Below are 19,677 nucleotides of genomic sequence, written 5' to 3'. Positions count from 1 at the left end.
TGTTGTTTGGCAGGCCCAGGCTGGATTCGAACCCGCCACCTTAGGTGTATGTGGCTGGCGCCTTAGCCGCTTGAGCCACAGGCGCCAAGCCTAGATCTGAGGTCTTAACAAAAGATTTAAGTCACACCCTCTGTCTCATCTGTACACCATGTTTGCTTGACTGTGCCCTGAATTTGATCTTTGCCTAGAAACTGTTTATTTTTTAGTTTTAGCATCATTTGCCATCTAGAGATGTTGGGCATTTTTCAATCCTGGCTCCTTTATGCTGAACTTTTTTTCAGCTTATCTCTCTCCTATTTCACCATGAGCAGCATTAAGAAGCTAGCACCTTCAGCATTCGGCCCCCAAATTTCCTTAGCTAGATCACCCAGTCCATTAGGTTATCACCAACAACAGTATTGCAAAATTTCCTATTTCGTAACAGGAATCCAGTTTTTTAAAAGTCCACTAAGTTTCCTCACTTTCCTGTAGGCCTCCCCTGTAGCTTCCTCAAGGGCCATTAGAGACATCTACTTGGTCTCTCAAGGAGCCATGAGCATTCACTGACTCTCCTCAAAGTCCTTCCAGCCCCTGCCCACATCTTGGAATCGTTTTTTATGGTAGCACTCCTCTTCTAGGGACCCGTTACCTATTGCTGTGATGCAAAATTAGTTCAGGATTTAAGGGATGATTTAAACCAATCATCCCTTATCTCAAGGGTTCTGTGGGTCAGGAATTTGGAGAGGCTTAGCTGGGAAATTCTGGCTTGGGGTCTCTCCATGAGGTCTCAGTTACGATGTCAACCAGGGCTCAGTTGTCTGAAGGTTTAGGGACCAGAAGATCCACTTTCAAGGTAGTGATGGCACGTGGAGCAGGCTGTTAATAAGAGGCCTCTGTGGCTCTCCATGTGGGTCTCTCTAGAGGCTGCTTGAGTGGCCTCATGACATGGAGGCTGACTTACTCCAAAATAAATTATCCAGAAGAGCAAGGTGAAAGCTGCTGTGCCCTTCATGATCTAACCTTGGAAATCACCTGCTGTCACTTCCACAATACCTTAGTGGTCACTAGGGTCAGTCTAGTTCGTGGAGTGAGCTGAAGAAGAGCACAAACAAGGCGGCACAGATTAAGACCACCATGGGTAAACTTAGGCTTCTTGCAAACTGCAAAATAAGAATTAGCAATACCTTCCTCAAGGTATGGTTGTGAGGATTAAATGATAGAATGTATCTAAAGTGCAGTGGAGTGGCCACCAAGAGTAAATATGGCAGCTCTTACTGATACTATCTTCGGTGGTATCTCCCTCAGGCTGCCAAGAGATAGCAGAGGAATTCCGTGCCCAGGAAATTGATGGGCAAGCTCTGCTGCTGCTCAAGGAGGACCACCTGATGAGCGCCATGAACATCAAGCTGGGGCCTGCCCTGAAGATCTACGCTCGTATCAGCATGCTCAAGGACTCCTAGGGCTGGCCCGGGCAGCCAGGATTCTGGCCCAGGGCTCCTTCTCCCGATTGAGCAGAGCAGACAGACAGACATTCCTAAGGAGCCCAGAAATGGGGCCAGTCGGAGGGAAGGAGCTCTCCCTAGGGGCATGGCTGGTGAGGAGGTCTGGGCACCTCCTCCATGGCTCTCAGGGGCCTTTCATTTCTGTGAGAGGGGCAGAGAGGTAGGTGGCGCTGAAGATGGGGCTTTATGCTTGTAAATATTGATAGCACTGGCTTCCTCCAAAGTCCCAATACTGTAGCCCCCGCTCTCTTCCCCTTTCTCTGTCCCCCATTTTCCAGGGGGCAAATGGTCAGGGCTCCCAACCTCAGTTGGGTTACTTCCAAGGGCAGCCAGCAGGCCTGGATAGAGGCCTAGAAAGCCCTTGCGTTCCTTCCTCCCACTTCTTTCTCCAGGCCTGGTTAACTCTTCCGTTGCCAGCTTCTCCCCCTTCAGCCTGCTTCTGCAGCAGCAGGGTTCTCCCCCCTACACCCTCTGCAGGTGGAGAGAGAGAAGCTGGGCCCAGTTGGGCCATGCCTGCTGGCACAGACGCCTTAACGCTGTGTGTATGACTGTATGACTGTGTGGGAGCCTGGACTGCCAGATAGGCCAAGAGTGACCCTCTGGCATCTCCAGGTGTTTTGTAGTAAACAGCCACTTAGTGCTTTGTCCTGGACTCCTCCATCTCAGGATGGGGAATAGCAAAGAAGGGCAGCCTCAGTGTGGAGAGGCAAGATCAGAGAGATGGCGATTCGATTTCCCTTTCCAGACTTGTCACAGCGTCTCTGACGACCCCTCCCCACACCTTGAAGTTCCCCTGACTGCACTCCTGGCTCACAAACAGCATTAAGAAAGCTGCTGGTGGGCTGGGCTGCAAAGCCCAGAGGGCAGAGCCAGGCCATGCCTCTTGATCTGCCTGCTACCCACCTTCCAGCACCAGTGAACTCTGAGGGGAGAGAACAGCTGGAGTCACCCTGATGTGAAGAAGGCAGCTCTTGGCCTCCTGCTCCCACACTTCTTTGCCTATAAAACTTGGTGGCAGCAGTTTGAGCTGCCTGAGGAGGCAGGGCAGGAAGGGCGAGGGCCTGCCTCTGACTTGCCCTGTCCTTTGCAGGCTCCTGAGAGTGTCCTTTGCAAGAAGGGGGTGGATACCTTTCTCAGCTTGTTCTATCCCCCCACCCCCACCCCAAGCCAGGGTTGGAAATGAAGGACTTTTTTAACCTTTTTGTTTTTTAAAAATAAATCTGTAAAATCCATCTCTTCTGTGCCTTCCTTCTAACCTAGGGTGCCTGCCTCTAGGCCCAAATGGCTACTTTTCACCATACAGATAGGGGTGGGTCCCTGGATTGGGGAAGGGACCCTAACCAGAAAGCATATCCACCACGCTTTGCTGGAGCCAGGTCATTCGAGGTGCCTTTAGCCCCAGCACACACGGGAGCAGCAGATACCAACTCTGCTCTTCATACAGTGTACCTTGGATTGGGAGGGTTCAGAAGCCACCTGAGCCCCGCTACCCACCATTCCCACTTAGGAGACATGACTCTTGGGCCAGGAGCATCTGAATACCTGGAGAAGGATCTAAATTCTCCCATCCTCCAGAAAACAACTGTGGATGGAGCTGCCCATCATCCAGAACAGCCCTTGGGATGGCTTTGGTTCACTAAGCACTTTTGAAGCATTATTTGGATACTGAAGTAGACAATAATAAGGACAGTGGAGGTCACACCTAGGCCTTGAATAAAATAGGGAAAAGGACGTTCCAGACCATGGCAGTATGTGCAGATGCACAAGTGTAAATGTGCATGTGTAGGTGAGTGGAAGGTAAGCTGGCTAGATGTGCTGACCATGGCCTCTGTGAACCAGCCCCTGTGCTAGAAACAAGGCTGGAGATAAAGAAAAGAACCACATGCCCCGTCCTGTGGAGCTGCATCTACCCTGCATCTTTGGAGGAAGACAAGAGGAGACAGGTTGGGCTCACTGCCCCTTTTTCCTTCATCAGGCTGTTTCTACCTGTTAAGAATGTGAGTTTTGAGGGTCAGGCCCTAGCCTACAGAATCAGAATCTCTAGAATAAGATTAAGATCAGTAACTCCTAAGAATCCACCCTTATTTTGCTAACTCCTCTCTGGAAAGCCTATTAAAAATATAAACTATTACCTGGAGGAGGAGAAGAAACAAATCAGTTGATAGCAGAAAGGTGGAACCAGGGGCTAGAAAGCTTTGTGTCCCACAAGTGAGGAGTGGCCAGCAGGACCCTGCAATGACAGAGGCACACATGCTGAGGACACTGCTGGCCCCCAGAATTCTGAGCCATTTACTTCCTGGACCTAAATTTTCCTTTTATGGAAGAAAATGAAAATCCAGCACTACCTAAATTTATTAATGTATGTGATAAAGACAGAGGGAAGGAGAACTACCTCCTCAAAGCAGATAACAGTGATTTTGACACACACAGGTATGTATCCATGTTCTTTAGTTGAAAAGTCCCAATCTGGCTGGGCACAGTGGCTCAGGCCTATAATCCTAGCACTCTGGGAGGTGGGAGGATTCCTTGAGCTCAGAAGTTGAGACTAGCCTCAGCAAGAATAAGACACTGTCTCTAATAAAAATAGAAAAATTAGCCAGGCATGTGGCAGGTGCCTGTAGTCCTAGCTACTCAGGAGGCTAAAGCAGGAGGATGACTTGAACTAAAAGTTTGAGATTACTGTGAGGTAGGTTGGTACCATGGCACTCCAGCCTGGGCAACAGAGTGAGATTCTGTCTCAAAAAAAAAAAAGTGAAGTCCCAACCTATTGTACCCTTGAAGGGCATGTCCTTAAAAATAAATTTGTTCATACTATTTACATTTTACACAAGAATTTTGCAAACTTGGCTGAGCATGTTGGTGCATACCTGTAGTCCTAGCAACTTACGAGGCTCCAGCCTCAGCCTCATAAGTTGCTAGGACCACAGATATGCATCAACATGCTCAGACAATTTTTTTTTCTGTTTTTTGTAGAGACGGGTCTCACTTTTGCTCAGACTGATCTTCAACTCCTGGCCTCAATCTTTTCCACCTCAGCCTCCTAGATATTTTAAATATGTGTGTGTGTGTGTGTGTGTGTGTGTGTGTGTGTATGTATATGTATATATACATATATAGTCTAAATATAGAACCTTTCCACATCCATGATGTTACATGGTTCTCACACTCTCCTGGGGACTGGTGTCTGCCCTTTTACTGAGGAGGTAAAGAATTCCATGTGGTGAACTGTCCAAGGTTACCATCAAGTGTCCAGGGCCCTTCAGTTCAGACTGAGGCTCTGTGCAGAACTGGCTTTTCACCAGGTGACAAACACCATACCCTGATCCCTGGCCATTCCCAGAAACCAAAAGACACTGAAGAGGGGCTCAAGGACCTGGGGAGGGACATGGAATCTGTACCAAAAATTCAGAGCCTCCAGCCAACCATGACTGCCCTCCTGGATCCACCCTCTTCCAGGTGATTGGCCCCAAAGGAGTTGCCAGCCCCCAATGCACCTGAGGCAAGCTTCCTCCAGGAGGCCCCACCTTACCTCACACAGGTCCTTCGCAGGCAGTCCATCCCCAAGCACTCCGTGCAGGTGTGCTTGCTAAAGGACAGGGCTAGAAGCGGCTCTGCACAGTCTTAAACAATAGGTCATTTCTTCCCTGGCTGAGATGAGAGTTCGTTGCAGGCTGTCCTATCAGCTTTTTGATACAGCTCTCCAGGATAGACTCAGGTAAGTGGGGACACTGGTGTTGGGAGGAGGAAGGCATGGAGACTGCTAATCTAAGAGGTGTCCGCTCTGGTGGCCTAAACAGCCCAAGGTAGGGGGGGTATCAAAGCTAGCTACTGAGTACTAACTGCGCTATGGGTCCTGACAAAAGGTGACTCCCAGAGAGAACATCACCCAAGGAATAGAAAGATGGACAGTCTATGCAGATGGATGGTGGAGTGGGGGGAAACCAGATCCTAAGATATCTTGTAGCTGATGAAAAGTTGGGACTCTTCTTGATTCCTCTAAACCCCTTTAGTGGGCCAGGTGCAGTGGCTCATGCTTGTAATCCCAGCACTTGAGAGGCTAAGGCAGGTGGATTGCCTGAGCTCACAAGTTCGAGACCAGCCTGATCGAGACCCTATCTCTAAAAAATAGCCAGGTATTGCAGTGGACACCTGTAATCCCAGTTACTTGGGAAACTGAGGCAAAAGAATCGCTTAAGCCCGAGAGTTTGAGGTTGCTGTGAGCTGTGGCACCACAGCACTCTACTGAGGGTGATAAAAGTGAGACTCTGTCTCAAAAAAATACAAATAAACCCCAAAAGGCCTGGGGCAGGTTCCCTTCCCCAATGTAACCAAGAGCTCTACCTCCACTGGGCAGGACTGGAAAATTGTTCCCCCTTAAGAACTAATGACTCATTTTACCTTTTCTTGAAATCAAGGAGAGTAAGGAGCAGACTACAGGGTGGGGCTTGAGGGCCCACCTTCTGCAGGTGGAGATGAAGTGGATTGGGTCCTTTTTGAAACATCTGATCCAGGAATGTGGATGAGCAGGCTAGGCAGGGAAAATGGAAAGGGGAGGAGCTGTTAGGTCTCTACTCCAGACCTGGGTCTCAGCACCCTCCCAGGCCTGACCACTACAGCTCATCTGGGCCACTCAGAGCTATCTCTACCTGGCTGCCCTGGCTGGAGCCCTTGGGGTGGGGGGCTAGGGAAGAGGGTTGGGACATCCACCGAGAGCAGGGAAAGGCCCCTCCAGCCTCTTCCTGCCTCTATAGCATATCCCATAGTGTACCCCTGAAACAATGGTGCCAAATATTGTCTTTGATAGGGCTGCCAGGAGCCAGCAAAGCCCAGTTGCAGCCAGTCCTGCAGGGTCAGACTGGGACTGAAGACAATGGGGAGAGGAAAGCTTCTTATAGCAGAGACAATGACTGGCCAGAAACATGGAGTGACTTGGGAGAAGCCAAGCCTATACCCCAAAATAAAAGGGCTGAGTCTCCTTAAGAGCTTTAAGGCTGAGCTGGAGCCAGGTCAAAAGGGACCCAAATGCCATGCTGGAAGCTCTGGCTCAGAGTCAGACAGACCTGGTCAAAGCTTGTCCCACAGTTTACCAGCTGTGCAACTCTAAGCAAGTGGTTTAACCTTTCTGAGCTTCAGTTTCCTCATTTATAAAGTAGAGATAATCATAGCATCTCCTTCAAGGGATTATGGTCAGATCTTAATGAGATAGACATAAAAACTCTGCAGTGTCTGGCTCCGTAGGTGCCTGGGATTAATAAAGAGTACAGACTGAAGGTCGGAGAAATGTTTTTCTTTTTTCTTTGAGACAGAGTCTCACTTTATTGCCCCCGGTAGAGTGCCGTCATATTACAGCTCACAGCAACCTCAGACTCCTGGGCTCAAGTGATCCTCTTACCTCAGCCTCCTAGGTAGCTGGGACTACAGGTGCTCGCCACAACACCTGGCTATTTTTTAGAGATGGGGTCTCGTTGCTTAGGCTGGTCTTAGACTTGTGAGCTCAGGCAATCCACCCTCCTCGGCCTCCCAGAGTGCTAGGATTACAGGTGTGAGCCACCACACCTGGCCCAAGAAATGGGAGTTTTAAGCAAAGAGTTTGGAAAAGAGAATGAAGACAAAGAACTCATTCATAGCTTGATTCATTTATTGAACAAATAATTTTAATACTATGAATTATAAGGCAGGCTCTGGGATTTGGCACTAAGAATACAAAGTCAATGAAACAAAACTCATGCCTAGTGGGCAGTCTCCAATTATGGGAGGTGAGGTCTGGAAGGGGTACAGAGGCTTCAATTGGGGGAGGGGGCGTTGAAGCAGGTGTCAATGAAGGCACCACACAGGAGGAGGCTGGGCACTGAGGAGTGATATGAAGCTTGGTAGATGACAGGAAAGCAGCAATCTGGACAGAGGGGAAGGACAATTGTGGCCAGCTTAGGAAACTTTATGGTGCAGGGTAAAGAACACAGACTAGCAGGCAGGTTAGGGGAGTGTAATGGAACACCAGATAAGAAACAACAGTACAAATAAGGCAGAAGGGCCGGACAAGAGGGGAGCCTCAGGCACTAGGAAGGAGGTGGAGGCAACAGAACTTGTGCTTGACTGTGTCACAGGGAGGAGGAGTCCCACTAGGTTTGAGATCAGGCCCTGATAAAACACAAGGAACAAGAGGTCAGGGAAATGCAGATTGCAGCTTGAGAAGCAATGAGTCTGAGGGGTCTGTGGGACACCCACGTGGACACCACTGTCCAGGGGACATACGCTACCTGAGGCCATCATTGAACAAGAGGGTAGAGCCAAGGTCACCAGGAGAGAGAACCAAGTGGTGAGAGAGGACATGCAGACTTGTAACTGAGATGGGAATGCATGAGGACAAGCTTTGCAGAGGGGAGCTGGAGGGTCAGACAGCCTGGAGGAGCAGATGCAGGGGCAGTGGGATGAGATAGGAGGTGGCAGAGGCCAAAGCCACAGAGCTTGGTAGACCAGAAGAGAGGGTCACACCAGGTTAGATTCTAAGAGTAGTGAGAAGGGAGGCCCTGAAAACAGGAGAGTAGTGTTCTCATTTATGTTTCTGAATGATCATTCTGGAGAAGGGATCACAGGGAGCAAGAGCAAAAGCAAGGAGGCTGGTAAGGGGGCGGTAAGGCTGGCCAGGTGAGGGAGATGGTGGCCTGAAGCAGAATGAAGGAGGCTGTGTATGGGGAGCACCCACAGGGATTGTGCCTAGGTATCCAGGTTGAGAAATTAAAGCCAATTAATAAAAATTAAATAATATTTTTATTCAACCCAGCATATCTCCAATTATACCTGTTTCTTTTCACTTTTTTAATGTGGCTATTTGAAAATTTTAAGATATTTGTGTGACTCACACTATACATGTTTCTATTAGATGATGGTACTGTAGCTCTTTTCCTCCACATTGTAAGAGAACACGGATACACATGACTAAACAGGTGCACCGGGTGGGCACCCCCTCCCATGGGCCCAGCTGCCCTCTACATATTGGTTCTGTTACTCCCTTTTCCACTTAATACACATAAATCCACCTCATCCTGTTTAATGTCCATGTTGATCTCCACTATACAGGATGAATATCCCTAATTCAAAAAAATGAAATCCAAAATACTCCAAAATCCCAAACATTTGAGGGCCAACAGAACACTCAAAGGAGCATTTCATATTTCAGATTTTCATATTAGAGATGCTCAAATATTAAGTATAATGTAAATATTCCAAAATCTGAAAAAATCCAAAATCCAAAACACTTCTGGTCTCAAGCATTGTTAAGGGATACTCAGCCTCAGAGATACCCACAATTCATTCATCCAGTTCCCAACTGAGGGATGAACCTGAGCTTGTTTATATCCATTTGCTTTCTCAAACAAAGCTACGGGACCATCTTGGACTGCTCGCTGTGGAGGGGCCAGATCTGGAGGGCTTCTTAGGTGTGGCTAAAGATGTGCACTTTATCCTGCAGCCAGCAGGAAGCCATAAAACAATTTGGCTCTTTTGAAAATTACTTTCAAATTTTCCTTCATTATAAAAAATAAGTACATTACAATCGGAGAGAAAAATAAAAACTCTAATGTTATTGCACAAACACTTAAGTGTTTCCTTTTAGTCTTACTTTCCAGTGCATGCTTTTATTCTTATTAAATTATAATCATGGTGCACATCAATTTTAGATCCTGCTTTTTTTCCTTTAACGTTCCTGTATGAGCATTTTCCCACATGACTACAGAGTCTTTATAACAAGTTTATTTAGCCAGTCCCTTCATCTGGACACTACAGCCTTTTTCAGTTCTATCAGAGCAGCTGAGATGATGTCTCCTCCCTTGAGTCCAGGAAGCTTTCAACCCAGCTTACGTCTCCTTTGTGTAAAAGAAACAAACACACACTTCTGTCAGTCCCATCCCCTTGCCTCTTCTCCAGTTCCATTCTTCTCTTTTCTCCTTACAGCCAAACTTCTGGAGTCATCCTCCACCCTTCTCCATCTGAAGTCCTCTACTTGATAGGTCTCCTTCTTATTCCTACCTGGCCTGGGTCCTGGAGCTCTCCCTCTGTGCTTTCTCTCTGCCTCTCCCATGATGTCCCTGCCCACCTTTGGTCTCCAGCCCCTGTCTCCCACCAGTCAATCAGGAATTTCTGGTCCTCCAGCCCTGTCCCTCTTTGACAGCCCTATTCCACCTGTTCCTTCCCACCCTGGTTCATGGCCCAGTACCTCCCAAGGGTTGGCACCCTGGCCCCTAATTCCTCTTCCGGCTTCTATCATCCCCTCCCTCCCACTCCCCCATAGCCAGGCTCAACAGTTCAGCTTGAGTACTTTGGGATATTTTCCAAACAAATACCTGTGTCACTCCCTGAAGGAAACACCTGTCAGGACTCCCCATAGCCTTCAAGATGAAGCCCAAACCCAAGGCTGGACTACAGGTCCTGGATACCCAGGCCCCACTCACCTCTGGAGCCTCACCTCTGACCACTCCTGTCAGCACTCTATACTCCACCCCAGAGGATGACCTGCAATCCCACCCACATTCCAAGTTTTCTCTCACCTCCTCACTTTTGCAAATTGTTGTTTCCTTTTCATGGTCCTCCCTTCCCCCTCCACTGCCTTCTTTGCCTGGAGAACTTCTAATTCTTCAGGTCCTAGCAGAGAGGTCACCTCCTCCAGCAAGCCTCCTGACTTCCTCCCCATCTTTTGAGGCTCAGATGCCACCCTCCAATTTGCCCCCATGCCATCGTATATTTATCATCATCACAGCATTCACCATGCTGGGTCTGTTCATCTGTTTTCAGTCTGTCATGTAACTTCCCCTCTCTCCACCACACCCACAACCTTCCTGACAAGTCTGTGTCTCCTCCACCACGGCATCTGTGACCTGCCATAGTGCTTGATGCTGAGTTTGTGCATAATAAACACATCAAATGCATGACTGAACAGAAACTGGCAAACACTCTGATGTGTAAACTTTTCCCACACTCAAGATTATCTCCTTTGAACAGACTCCCAAAAGACTGAATCAAGGGGATGAATATTGAGAGCTGTCAATTTCCACAGCTAAGTAGCTTTTGAAAAGGCTGCAGGAACCACACTCCCACCAGCAAGTCTAAGAGTTGTCTACTGCACTGTGCTCTTGTTCATTTTATAGGCAAAACATACCACCTTGTTCTAATTTGTATGTCTTTGATTTGGTGAGCATGAACATTTTTCCGTCTGTTTGAATACTGAATGAATTCCCCTTTGAGGATTTACCTCTTTGTGTGACAATAAGAACTGTTAAGGCAGGTTGGCTTTTTATGAGATGACTCTGGGCTGTCTATGTGTGGGCTGACCAGAGCAGGAAGGGAGCTACTGCAATGTTCCTGGTGACAGACAAGCAGGCCAGGGTCACTGTGGGGGCCACAGGGGCTGCAGGAAGGAAGTGAGGCAGAGATCAAGAAGGCTAAGTCAGCCCAACCTAGGGATGGCAGCAGACAGTGGGTGTGGGGTGCAGGGGTTAGGGTATCACCGGCTTTCTGGCTTAGCCAAGTAAATAGAAGGAGCTGTTGAGTGCTGAGATGTGACCAGGTAGACACGGACACAAATACACACACCCCTGGCAAGGTGGTTCTCAGAGCTCTGCTAATCACACCTGGGGAGGAATGGTGGGTCCGTGGCACATGGGCTTCGTGGGGAAGGAGATCCGGGGAGCTGAACTTTGGAAGGGTTTGTCAGGCAGGAGCTAGGAGTTTGCCCAGGGGACAAGGCAAGTTCAGGAAAAAGGATCGTCATTATCAAAGATGAAGGTTAGTGAGCCTATTAGAACAGGCAAAGTCTTGTTCTGCCACTTAGCTTGTGTTAACTCTACCCCACAGCAGCCCTCTGAGGCAGGTATTCTAGTATCTTCATCTTGCAGATGAGACTAACAAGCAGCAGGCCTGACCTTGCCCACGGCCAGACAGCTAAGGAGTGGCAGAGCTGGAATTTAAACTCAGGATTCTGGCCCAGTGTCTGAGCTCCTTGCATATGGTTCCAGTCTCTCTAGAGATGTGAGCACACAGCAGGGGAGGGGAGAACAGAACAAGGGCTCCAGGAGGAGCTCGGAAAAAATCTCAACATTCAGGTTCAGAAAAATTCTCAACACTTGGGCCCTTCCCAGAAAACAACTAACCACGGGCAAATCCAAAGCCCACCTCTTCTGAGCCAGGAACAGGGCCACTGAGCTCTGCTAGAGCAGTGGTTCTCAACCTACCTAACTGCCACGTTGTTACAAATGGAAAAATGGGGTCGCGACCCACAGCTTGAGAACCACTGTGCTAGAGGAACTCACTGGCCCAGTGACTGGAGCTGCCACAGACACGTGGTCTCTGACCACAGCCAGCCCAGAGACTTGTCTCTAAGACCCAGGCAGGTCTTAACCTCCAGTCACCAAGCCACAGACATCCCTGCACCCTGTACTGGCCTCTCCCCCTGGCCAAGGTCAGTCTCACCCCCACCCAGGCTAAGCACCCCAATCCCCAATGCTACCACCTCAAAACCTGCCCAAGGTCATGCCCTGCAGCACTGCTGAGGAAAGCAAAGGACTGAACATGTAAATGCTCATCTTCAGGGTCCTGGTCAGGCAAATTACTGATTTCCAATCAGTGGCACATCAGGTAGCTGGACAAAAGGGGGAGGAAGTTCTTTTAGTACCAGACAGAACAGACTCCCAGACAATAACAGTGAAAAAGGAAAGTGCAGGACAGCATGTCCACTGTGCTACCATTTGTGGAGCAAAAAAGAGAGAGAGAAAGAATGTGCTACCATATTTATATCTGTATGTTTATATGCATAAACCAACTCTAGAAGGACACATAAGAAACTGGTAACACTGGCTACCTCCACGCACAGGAACCAGTCATCCAGAAACAGAAAAGACTCCACATATATATTCTTTTATCTCTATGAATGTCTATACCATGTGAATATAGTCTTATTTAAAAAGACAAATTAAACATTAAAATTATACAGATAATTTCTCACATATGTGGGCATAATTTCTCTATATATTATGTACGGATATATACAATTTCTCTATATATTGTGTATAGATATAAATGATGCCGTTTCCCCCCACCCCTCCAGGGCCTGGAAAAGAATCTTCTGGACAATGATCCTACTTGCACTTGGCCTCTTAGGCCTACTCCTGTATGGGCTCCCTATAGTCAGGTACATGCCTCTCCTCCCAGCCCTTAAGGTGGGACACTGGGGTCAGGGTTAAAGTGGATCTTTCAGAGTAGCTCTTAAGAGATGGAGGGTGGTGGCTAGCTCAGTCTGGGCGCATGTGCTTGTGGACTCTCCGTCCTTGTAAAGAGCAAGGTTCCTAAGAAGGCCCACACACCTCTCACTGCTGCCCCCACCCACAGGTATCTGGAAGTTCTCATCCCCATGGGCATCTGCCCTGAGACCACAATGTCCCTGCTGAAAGACAACTTCACAGGGGTCCTACGTCCCTGGTAAGAGCTACCATCCTCCCACTCTGAGAGCACTCCCCAAGCCCTACAGAGTTCTGCCCCACTCCAGCAGACCCAGATGCTCTCAAACCAGCAGCCCCATTAGACCACGTATCTCCCAGTCCTCTAACTAAATGCTGTTCTGAGCTAGGGGCTTTTAGGGACAGGGACTGATTCATCTGTGGGCGGATGAGTGGATGGAGGTGGCAGTGAGCATGCACCAAGTAGACGGATGAATGGCACTATCTCCCATCCCTGCCCTGGCCAGGGCCCGGCCTGAAGTCCTGACGTGCACCTCCTGGGGGGCTCCCATTATTTGGGATGGCATCTTTGACCCACATGTGGCCCGGCAAAAGGCTGAACAGCAGAACCTCACCATTGGGCTGACTGTCTTTGCTGTAGGCAGGTAAGGCCTGGGGAGGGGAGTGGTGCTTCCCAGGCAGAGAGTGGGTGGGTACTCATGTGATACAGGAGGTGGGGCACCCTGTTTCCCCATGCCATTGAATCCCAAAGTAAAACAAGAGGCAAAGACAGCACCCCTTACCTCAGACTCCCAGGGTGAGCACAGAACCATCCTACTCTGTCTCCCAGGATATCAGCATCAGAAAGCCCACCCACCAGAGGCAGTCAGGAGTTCAGAACCATGTCTAGAAAGGGCTGCCTAGGGGCTGAGGCTTGTCCATAGAGGCACTGGGTTTGTGGTAAGAAAATCATGGAGTCTAGGCTGGGCGTGGTGGCTCAGACCTGTAATCCTAGCACTCCGGGAGGCCAGGGCAGGTGGACTGCTGGAGCTCAGGAGTTTGAGACCAGCCTGAGCAAGAGCAAGACCCCATCTATACTAAAAACAGAAAAAGCTAGCCAGGCGGTGTGGTAGGTGCCTGTAGTCCCAGCTACTTGGGAGGCTAAGGCAAGAAGATTGCTCGAGCCCAAGAGTTTGAAGTGCTGTGAGCTATGATGCCCCAGCACTCTTTCCAGGGTGACAGAGTGAGACTGTGTCTCCAAAAAAAAAATAAGAAAGAAAGAAAGAAATCATCAAGTCTTCCAAATGAGAGTGGTGACAGAGGAGAGTGACTGGGTAAGTAGAAGGATGATCTGCTGCAGTAAGTGTCCCCTGGACATCAAAGGCTCAAGTGCAGGTACACAGTGAGCAGGAGGGTTACCAAGACACTTGGTGGAGTGAGAAGGGTTGGAGAACTAAGGGATTTTTCAAGGGAGTGAATCCAAACTGGGCAATGAGGGACTTGTAAAGCAAGATAGTGATAGACACTGACAAAGTAGAGGGCTCACCAGATTAGAGGACTCAGTGTTTGTGGGTGTGGGAAAGAGAGTGGGGTGGTAATCAGAGTAAGCTAGAAGAATGAGGGGGACACTGATGACGACCAAGTCGAGAGACTGGTCACGGAAGTAAGTGACTGACGAGGGTGGAGGACAGAACCGCTGCTGGGAAGAAAGTCAATCATAGGAGCAAGGGGCCTGGGCAATGGATGAACATTTAGCTGTGAAGAAGGAACCAGGATTGGTAAGTGGAGAAGAAATGGCAGTAGCATCAATCTCCCCATTATGGGTGGGAAGAGGTGTCCAAGTGTCCACCTGCCAGAGGTGATGCGGAAGGCATTCCTTCCCTAGAGTGGCAATCAGATCCTTCAACTCTCAAGGTTCAGAGAACAGAGTTCAGGGAGATTAAAGGAAGTGTTTCTAATAATGGAACAGGCTGCTTTGGGAAGACAGTAAGAGCTTCCCATCCAGGAACAGATATTCAAAAGGCTGGGGAAGGAATGTTGCTATCAGATACCCCAGAACATTGTTTAAAGCTCCTGCAACTCTGTCCTCTATGCACTAGAAGGGAGGGAAAGCCAGGAGGGTTGCTGGAAGGCAAGTGAGCAAAAAGGACCAAGCGAGTCCATGTGGACAAAACTAGTAGGTCACTTGGGACCTTGGCTTCTCCCAGGGCCATGGTCCCCCACTTCCATTATGGATGCAGAGCAGGTTGTTCCTGTACCAGCCCTAGGGGTCAGGGTCTCAAGGAACAGAAATTCCAGGATCCTGACTCGGTGACTCCAACACCCTGCGTGGGATGCTTTCCTAGGTCTCTGATTTCTGTTTCCTGCAGTTCCACCAGAAACGGGAGCAAGTGAAAGCAAAGCTACACACTCTGATACCAAGCCAAGTTCAATCCTGGCTTAACCACTTAGCAATTATGCATACTTATACAAGCTACTGACGCTCTTTAAATTAAGATAATGCAGTCTCAACAGTGTCTACTACATGATAAATGTTCAAAGTAGTAGACATCATTACTACTATTTAAAAACCTTTGGATCCCAAGGTCTGTTAATACAGAGTTCCCAGTATTCCAAGCAGTCTGGTTATCTATGTAAGATAACTACCGTAGTCACTTAGAACAATTCTTATTATACCTCATATAATAATTCTGGGAGTCAGGAATTCAGACACGGCTTAGCAGGAAAAGGTCCCCACTTCTCCCAAATGTCTGGTCTCACCTGGGAGATCAACAGCTGGAGACTGGTTGAGGCACCTCTCTCTCCACACTCGGTTGGACTTCCTCACATCATGGCAGCATCGAAGTTCTAGAGCAGCTTAATGAAGCTGCAGAGCTAAAAGACAACTGCTGCCAGTTCTCCAAAGGACCAACAGGGCGCACGAGTGTCAATTTCCAAGCGTCTTTAACCCGCCCCCGGCCCAAAGCTGAACTATTCTAGAATTGGACGGTTCTGAAGTTCCACCGACAGGCGTAGGGAGCGCCAGGCAGCAGGCAGGGAGTGAGGGTGGGGGCGGGGCGGCCACGCAGCGCGGGCGCTACTTTCAGGCTAACTGTGGAGCCCTCCTGGCAGGTACCTGGAGAAGTACCTGGCGCGCTTCCTGGAGACAGCCGAGCAACACTTCATGGTGGGCCAGCGCGTGGTGTACTACGTGTTCACCGAGCGGCCGGATGCCGTCCCCGGCATAGCGCTGGGCCCGGGCCGCCGGCTGCGCGTGGAGCGCGTGGAGCGCGAGCGGCGCTGGCAGGACGTGTCGATGGCGCGCATGCGCACGCTGCACGCGGCGCTGGGCGGGCGGCTGGGCCGCGAGGCGAGCTTCGTGTTCTGCATGGACGTGGACCAGTACTTCCGCGGCACCTTCGGGCCCGAGGCGCTGGCCGAGTCGGTGGCGCAGCTGCACGCCTGGCACTACCGCTGGCCACTCCGGCTGCTGCCCTTTGAGCGCGACGAGCGCTCCGCTGCCGCTCTGGCGCCGGACGAGGGCGACTTCTACTACCACGCGGCCGTGTTCGGGGGCAGCGTGGCGGCGCTGCAGAGGCTGACGGCTCACTGCGCGCGGGGCCTAGAGCAGGACCGCGCGCGCGGCCTGGAGGCGCGCTGGCACGACGAGAGCCACCTGAACAAGTTCTTCTGGCTGCACAAGCCCGCCAAGGTGCTGTCGCCCGAGTACTGCTGGTGTCCGGAAATCGGCCCGCGAGCCGAGATCCACCGCCCACGCCTGCTCTGGGCACCCAAGGAGTACCACCTGCTGCGGGACTAGGCCGGGGAGCTGGGCCTCAGCCGACGCCTGGCCCTTCCCTTCTCTCTGGGGCCCCACTGCACCTGCTTGGGCACCGTGGGCACCGCTAGCGCGTGGAAGAGATCCTGAACCCACCCGGGTCCCTTCTCGAAGGGGCACTTAGAAGGGGAGAGAGATACTGGGTGGAAAAAACCCCTCTGCCCTCTCTAGTGTGAGGGTTCGTGGGACATAAGAGGCCCAAGCCTTGGGGAGCCTCTCACTTGAAGAGCAAAATCCCCTTCCCTCACTTCCAAAAGTGACTGAAGCCCAACTGCTGTAGCGCCCCCCGCAGCCCAAGCAGTTTATAGGCCTTTCACCTCTGACCTTATGGAATATAGCTGACACCTCTTGGAGAGATGCTTTAGTCTTGCCCACCCCTCTGTTTTTTCTTTTTTGTTTTTTTAGTAAGGAGACTGAGCCATAAAGAGTCCCAGTAGGTAAAAAGGTAACTGCGTCACTATGATGTCAGCAGCTGGAGAGCCAGCAGGGGCTCCTCTGGGCATGAGCTGCAGGAACAAACACAAGTGGCCTTCGGTCAAGTGCTCTGCCTTTTTACCTCTGCTGCCAGTAAGCATGTTTTATGCTTACTTGAGTCCCGTTAGAATGGGTAAATTACTCTTGTGAGACAGAGTAGCAAACCTCAGAAGCCACGGACTGCTCTTTTCTCATGCCAGCAGCATTTCACAAAGGCCGTGACTCTGTGACCACCAGCAGCTCTTCAGAAAGATGCTTTGAACACAAACCAGGTTAGAGCACAATTCGTCCTTGCCTTTTCCTACACATACGTCCGAGATAGTAATGATGCTTCTATAAATACATTGAAACTTAGATGTAATGTTACACATACTCAGTCTTCACCACCTAAATATAAACTGTGAGCGCTGCACTGGAACCATCAGATAGAACATCTCTAAAGGCTGCTTCTGTGCTGTAGACTTCTGTCTGTAGTCCTCAGGAAGACTTGCAAATAAAACTAAATTCTTTAAAAGATTTTTTTTTCTTTGATTGACAATCATGGCAACCACAAAGGGATCCATAGTAGACGGTCAGCCGGTTAGTGCTAGCATGGGCCCTTTGAGCCCCTCTGGCTCCCCAATGGTTCCTGACTACTGGGTGAGGTTGTCCCGAGTCTGGGACCTCCCACTTGGTTGATTGGGTTTTTTAATCAGTTAGTTGTTCTCCTTGAGGAAGGGAGTTCTTCTTTGGGTTTTTTGTTTCTCAAGAAGGGGCATGCTCCCAGTTGAAAGGTGCTAGGAACGAATGGATATGTGATTGGCTAGGTTATGCCAGTGCTTTCTCTTCCAATTTGTCTCCATAAACAGTGCTCTCACAATGGGAAGTAAGTCATCCAAAACTGAACGACAGGAACACCAGACAACTAACCTTCAGTCAGTCCTCCGACAGGCTGCATATACAACGCATATGCTTGCAAATGTTTCCCTAAATGGGAGTTTACTAAAGGAGAGTTAACATTAGAACGGCCAAAAATGGGGCCAGGCACAGTGACTCATGCCTGTAATCCAAGTACTCTTGAAGACTGAGGCAGGAGATTCATCTGAAGGCAGGAGTTCGGGACCAGGCTGAGCAAGAGCTAGACCCCATCTCTATGAAAAATAGAAAAACTAGCCCCACATGGCCAGCGCTTGTAGTCCCAGCTACTCGGGAGGCTGAGGCAAGAGGATCACTGGAGCCCAAGAATTTGAGGTTGCTATGAGCTCTAATACCCTACCAAGGGCAACAGAGTGAGACTTTGTTTCTAAATAAATAAATCAATGGCCAAAAATGGGACTTCCAAACATTTAGGCATGCCAGATTTTTTAGGCCTTCAGCAGAGTACATATTATGGTCCATTCTCATACACGTTTTTAAATGGTAGACAAATTACATCAAGAAATACTCAAAACTCAGGCTGGACGTAGTGACTTATGATTGTAATCCGAGCACTCTGGGAGGCCCAGGCAGGTGAATTGCTTGAGCTCAGGAATTCAAGACCAACCTGAGAAAGAGCAAGACCCCATTTCTACTAAACATAGAAAAACTAGCCGGGTGTTATTAGAGACACCATTAGTCATTGCTACTCCAGAAGTTGAGGCAAAAAGTTTGCTTGAGCCCTGGAGTTGGAAGCTGCTGTGAGCTACCACACCATAGCACTCTACCCAGTGAGACTCTGTCTCAAAACAAAAAAAAAAGAAGAGAAAAGAAAAAATATTCAAAATGCAAATGGTCATTATTTTTTAAAAGTTTACAATGCAGAGTTAACATATAGAATCTTTTTAACTTCTCCATCTCCCTGTTTAATTTTCTTTACTACTTTCAATCTATAGACTTTTCTGCTGGTGTTAAGATAAAACTGACTACTTATGGTATTACCAATTCAAAGCCACTTAAGCGATTTTATTTATCTTATACAATTCAGCCAGTTGTAACTAAAAGGTAGACATTAAAGATGTAACCCTACACTCTTTTAAAACTGTAGGGGGAAAAAAAAGCAAAAGAAGTTTTAAAATCAAATTATCATTAAAACTAGTTTACTGAAACTTTTGGTCCATAACATTCATTAGATTACCTATTAGGGTAAATAAAGTTCAGTCATATATAAACAGGGGCCAATTTTGTCAACAACTATTTGGACTCACCCATCTTCTTATAAGCCAATGGAATGTATATTACTATCATAATTAAACTTATAAAAGCTTATGATCTTTATTTGTGTTTGAACATATATTTTTTAGATTTATATACATATGTACATACATGTTGTATTTATATGATACCAAAGTAACATAAAATAACTAGCACTCATAAATGTACAAGCCAAAATAATTTCCAGGTTCATGTGACTTAAATAAACCTTTAATAAATAAGCTGGCATTAAAATTACTGATAAAATAAAAATGTCTTCAAAATTGTCAACATACGGGCCAGGTGCAGTGGCTCACACCTGTAATCCTAGCACTCTAGGAGGCCAAGGCAGGTAGTTTGCTTGAGCTCAGGAGTTCAAGACCAGCCTGAGCAAGAGCAAGACCCCAGTCTCTAAAAATAGCTGAGCATTGTGAGGGGTGCCTGTAGTCCCAGCTACTCAGAAGGCTGAGGCAAGAGTTTGAGTTTGCTGTGAGCTATGATGCCATGTTCTTACCTAGGGCAACAAAGTGAGCCTCTGTCTCAAAAAAAAAAA

At 48.7% G+C, this 19,677-nt stretch overlaps 2 protein-coding genes across 5 annotated transcripts in view; both read left to right on the top strand.

Moving 5' to 3' along the window:
* Window positions 1–2,713, top strand: part of PHC2 (polyhomeotic homolog 2) — a 54,098-nt gene extending 51,385 nt beyond the window's left edge. For all 4 annotated transcript variants that reach the window (XM_003801268.2, XM_012812393.2, XM_003801267.2 and 1 more), the window contains one exon: window positions 1,285–2,713. In XM_003801268.2, the coding sequence (XP_003801316.1) occupies window positions 1,285–1,439 (155 nt within the window). In that variant the 3' untranslated portion in view covers window positions 1,440–2,713. The remainder of the gene's footprint in view (window positions 1–1,284) is intronic.
* A 9,869-nt stretch (window positions 2,714–12,582) lies between these two features.
* On the top strand, window positions 12,583–16,655 carry A3GALT2 (alpha 1,3-galactosyltransferase 2). Its single transcript, XM_012812392.2, has 4 exons — window positions 12,583–12,660; window positions 12,858–12,947; window positions 13,213–13,350; window positions 15,797–16,655. Exons 1-4 carry the CDS (start codon window positions 12,602–12,604, stop codon window positions 16,482–16,484), a joined length of 975 nt encoding a protein of 324 aa, XP_012667846.1. The 5' UTR covers window positions 12,583–12,601; the 3' UTR covers window positions 16,485–16,655.
* The last annotated feature ends 3,022 nt before the right edge of the window (window positions 16,656–19,677 follow it).

The sequence above is a fragment of the Otolemur garnettii genome, unplaced genomic scaffold (assembly GCF_000181295.1).
Source record: "Otolemur garnettii isolate 467f Iridium unplaced genomic scaffold, OtoGar3 scaffold00204, whole genome shotgun sequence".
NCBI lineage: Eukaryota > Metazoa > Chordata > Mammalia > Primates > Galagidae > Otolemur > Otolemur garnettii.
Note: the sequence above shows the minus strand (reverse complement) of the source record. Positions and strands in the feature narration are given on the sequence as shown.